Raw genomic sequence first — 4,386 nt, forward strand, 5'->3', positions numbered from 1 at the left:
TAACAAAAATATAATTTCTTTTATATAATACTCCAAAAAATATTTTTTTTGAAAAAACAAGAAAATCATTAGAAATACATGTGAAGAAGAAATCCTAAAAAGAAACATGCCTTTTGCAATTTTGACCGACAATCCCCCGACTCGTTATGTTAACGGCAAAGGAACAGTTCATTGTTACCGTTGCTTTTTTCTTAATGATGTTCAGTATCTTAACCCTTCCCTTAATCTTTGTATAACTTTCCACCGGAAGTATCCCCGTCGACAAATCACTTCCAAACTGTTGGTTTCCGGTGATTTCCGCCACCGCCACTTCAAACGTCAAGTTCAATCTCATCGTCCTCCTTGCCTTAGCCACCCCTCCGGGAACGTCCGCCACTCCGATCACCGTCTGATGGTACAAAAGACTCGAATTTGACCTTTTAAACTTAAATGCCGCCACGTTATTGTTCTTCACGGAGACGTCTGCCACCACAGTCAGATTGGCTTTACCAGTGAGTAGATCTGTTGAGTTGACTCGGTCAAATCCGATGATCGTTGCTGAGTTCATGGTGATTTGTGGGTTTTTGACGTGGAGGACTGTGAGGCCTAGGACTAACAGAACCACCGCGATGATGAGTACGACGGCGGTGATGATACCGCAGTAGATGGTGCATTTGCGGAAGCCTTGGCTTTGCTTATTTGATGTGGTGGACGAGGCTTCGTCTACGGTGGCGGTAGGCAGATGACGGATCTCAGGCGCCGGAGATAAAGGCTTCTCTTGATCGTCGTCCGTCATCAGTTTTTGATTTGGCTGAGACATGATTGAGATTGATCCATGGCAGGCCAATTAATGGTGGGTGGGGCTCATTTTATTTGTCCAACTTTGATTCGTTGACTAAGAATTTGGATTTGATCGTTGACATAGAATTTGGAAGACCAGGAAGCCCAAACGCTATAAATTTCCTTGGCAATTACAAGATTAATGACCATTTAATATAGAAAAAAAAAAGGATAAAATTATATAAATGGTGTCTTTTGTTTTTTAGATTCTCAATTTTCTTCTCATTTTTTTTCTTTTATAAATAGTTTTGGTAAAATAACTTGTTAGGATAATTATCTTTTCGTTTCGTTCAGGTTTAGACATATATATATATATATATATATATATATATATATATATATATAATTTGTTAAATATGTTTATATATTATCATTGTTATCTGCATAGTGACAATGATAATATATAAACACATTTAACAAGTTAAATGATTAAATGTGAGCAATTTCTTTTATAAATTTTATAATTTTTTTTTTAATAATTTCTTACAATATTTTCTAATACAATGTTTTAAACTTTGTTTATAAATTGTTTTTGACTTATTTCTATATTTTCATATAAATTTAATACAAATATTTTTCAACCAAATATTTTATAAATGTTTTAAATTTTTATTACAAGTTTTCAGCTTTTAAATTTTTTTTTTTTAATTTTCATACAACTTTTTATAACTCTCATACAATTATTTCTAAGCTTTCTTTTACAACATTTTAAAGTGTTTCACATATTTTGTATGACAATTTAATATTTTTTAATAACATTTAAAAATATTTTCCTTAAATACTAGTTTAAAACGTTGTATTAAAAAAATAAAAAAAATAAACTTTTAATTAATAAGTATTAAAAAGTTGTAATAATTTTAAAACATTTACATTATATAAATTTTGTTTTGTTTTGTTTTGTTTTGTTTTGCTACGTAATATTTTATTTTTATTTTTTTAGAAGACTCTTCATACTTATTGTTACATATTTAATTTATTTAATTTTATTGTTAGATATTATTTACTTTAAAACTATTATACATACTTAAATACAAAAGAAAAAATATATATAATAGACTATATAAAATATTTCAAAAAAAAAAAAAAACAAAAACATATTTATTAATTCAAAAGTAAGGTTTAGAATTGATCAATATTTAATTAGTATTTAGGACGTTATTGATACTTTAAAAATAACGTCCGAAAAAAATAATACAAACATATATGAAAAAGAAAATCGTTATTAAAAATGGAAAAATGACTTATGAGGGTAATTAACTTTTCATTTTTTTTTTCACATTTAGACAATTTCTGTTTTTTGTACACATTTGACCATTTAACTTGTTAATGTGTTTGCATGTTACCATTGTCACCTATTATAGTCAGTGATAATGATAATATGTGAACACATATAACAAGTTAAATGGTCAGATGTGTACAAAAAAAGTTGCCTAATTGTGAACAAAGCGACAAAGATTATTACCCTAGTAAACAATAGTTTTTGTGGTTTCAAATTTTAATCAAGTTTGTTATTGTTGTTTCCGTTTGTTATAAATTTCATCTAAAATTACAATTTTACATTTCAATTAATTTTTTATTAATTAGTTTAGATCTAATAAATATATATGAGAAATATGTAGAAAAATTTCAATGTTTTGGGTCAGTTTATAATTTAACTAAGCGAATCCTCGCGCGTTGCGCGAGAGTAGAATTACATAGTTTAAATAATAACTTTTACCAAATTATTATTTAATATTTCTACTTTGAAAAAAAATGCTAGTAGTAAAGCAAACATATAGTTACCATATTAGTTTTATTAAACATTATAGTTTAATTTTTAAGTCATTGTGATATATACAACTATTTTATAAATTTATAAACCGTTTAAAATTGTGTAAATTATATATCAAATTAATGATAATATAACGGGTAACAAAACGTATGAACAAAAATATGAACTACAACTTTTAAAAACATAAAAATAGAAAAACATATATTATAACATTTGTATTAATATATATATATATATATATATATATATATATATATATATATATACACACACACACACACAACGAATAATAAAAAATATGAAAAATAAACATTATAATTTTTAATAACATAAAAACACTAAAACATCTATTATAACATTTATATTAACTCTTCATATTTAAATCACAAATCTCTTCAAATACATTAATGTTTTTAATGAGCAAAAACTTTACAACCTTATAAAAGAAAGGAAAATAAAAAGTTATTAGTGATTACTAATTAATAATCATAAGTTAAAAACTCTTGAGTTGTAACTAATAAATATACATAAATTAGAAAACTCTTGAGTTATAGTGTGAGTTTCAAATGAATGCGATACTTGGAAATGTGTATTTATTATTATTATTATTATTATTATTAATATTATTATTATTATTATTATTATTATTATTATTATTATTATTATTATATTCGTCTAAATAATTGGTTTTGATGCATCATTTTAATCCATTTAATTTAAACATAAAGATATTTAATTATAAATTTATAACATACATAGGTGCATATACATGTTAAACAAATCACATATTATATATATATATATATATATATATATATATATATATATATATATATATATATATATTTTCGTAAATGTCATATGTAATTCTTGTCGTAGTAATATAGATAAATTACTTTCATATGAAGAACATATCATGATAAGTCTATCATAATTACATATCAAATGTTAATATATTGTGTAGGATAACCCAACAAAAAATAATGGAAAATAAACATAATCAGAATAGAAAAACTACAATCAAATAAATAAGAGCATTGGGTGGTTGAATATATAAATAAAGATGTTACATAAACATACATTTAAATCAAAAGAAAAAACTAATATTCATCAACTTTGCTCAAACAAAAAAAAATCTATATCTGTTTTCTGAATCTTCTTTCTTCATTTAACACCATTCAACCATAGAAATTTGATGACAATTCTTCACTAACCTGCAATCAAAATATTTTTCTTGAAAAAGAAGAATCAGAAAGATATTCCAAGCAAAACATTGATGTTTGGAGAGTCACATTCAAGATTGAGTAATACATACAAATCACATATAACGATTAAATGAGAAACTGGATATAAAGAAAGAATATAAAAGTTTCATTTGTTTTGGTTGAAAGATATTCCAAGCAAAATATTGATGTTATGACATCCTTCTTACATGTAAGATTTTATATAACACAAAGACATAAAAGATTGACCTTTTTATAATAAACTTTTCACTAAATGCTAATTAAACATAATATAAGTTATAAAACTTTTGAGTGTTAAATCATAATTGAGAAAACTTTTGAGTTGCATTAGTTAAAAAAAGGGGTTTCAAATGAATGTGGTTTGAGGAAGTTAAAAAATGGGGGTTTCGAATGCATGAGATTCAAGAAAAAATGTCAGCTTTATAAGTATGTATGATTTTGAATTAAATTTCATCAACAAAAAGGACATAAAATGATTTTTGTAATAATTTTAACAATTTTTTACCTTTTCAGCATGTAACCTGGTTACTTGCTGAGATGGACTTTTGGATT

General features: G+C 24.9%; 1 protein-coding gene across 1 annotated transcript; it reads right to left on the reverse strand.

The window, feature by feature from the left end:
* Positions 1-904, reverse strand: LOC111900982 (uncharacterized). The gene has a single exon (XM_023896849.3). The coding sequence runs from the start codon at positions 797-799 to the stop codon at positions 95-97; it is 705 nt and encodes a 234-aa protein (XP_023752617.1). The 5' UTR covers positions 800-904; the 3' UTR covers positions 1-94.
* Between the last annotated feature and the right edge of the window lie 3,482 nt (positions 905-4,386).

The sequence above is a fragment of the Lactuca sativa genome, chromosome 6 (genome assembly GCF_002870075.4).
Source record: "Lactuca sativa cultivar Salinas chromosome 6, Lsat_Salinas_v11, whole genome shotgun sequence".
Classification (NCBI taxonomy): Eukaryota; Viridiplantae; Streptophyta; class Magnoliopsida; order Asterales; family Asteraceae; genus Lactuca; species Lactuca sativa.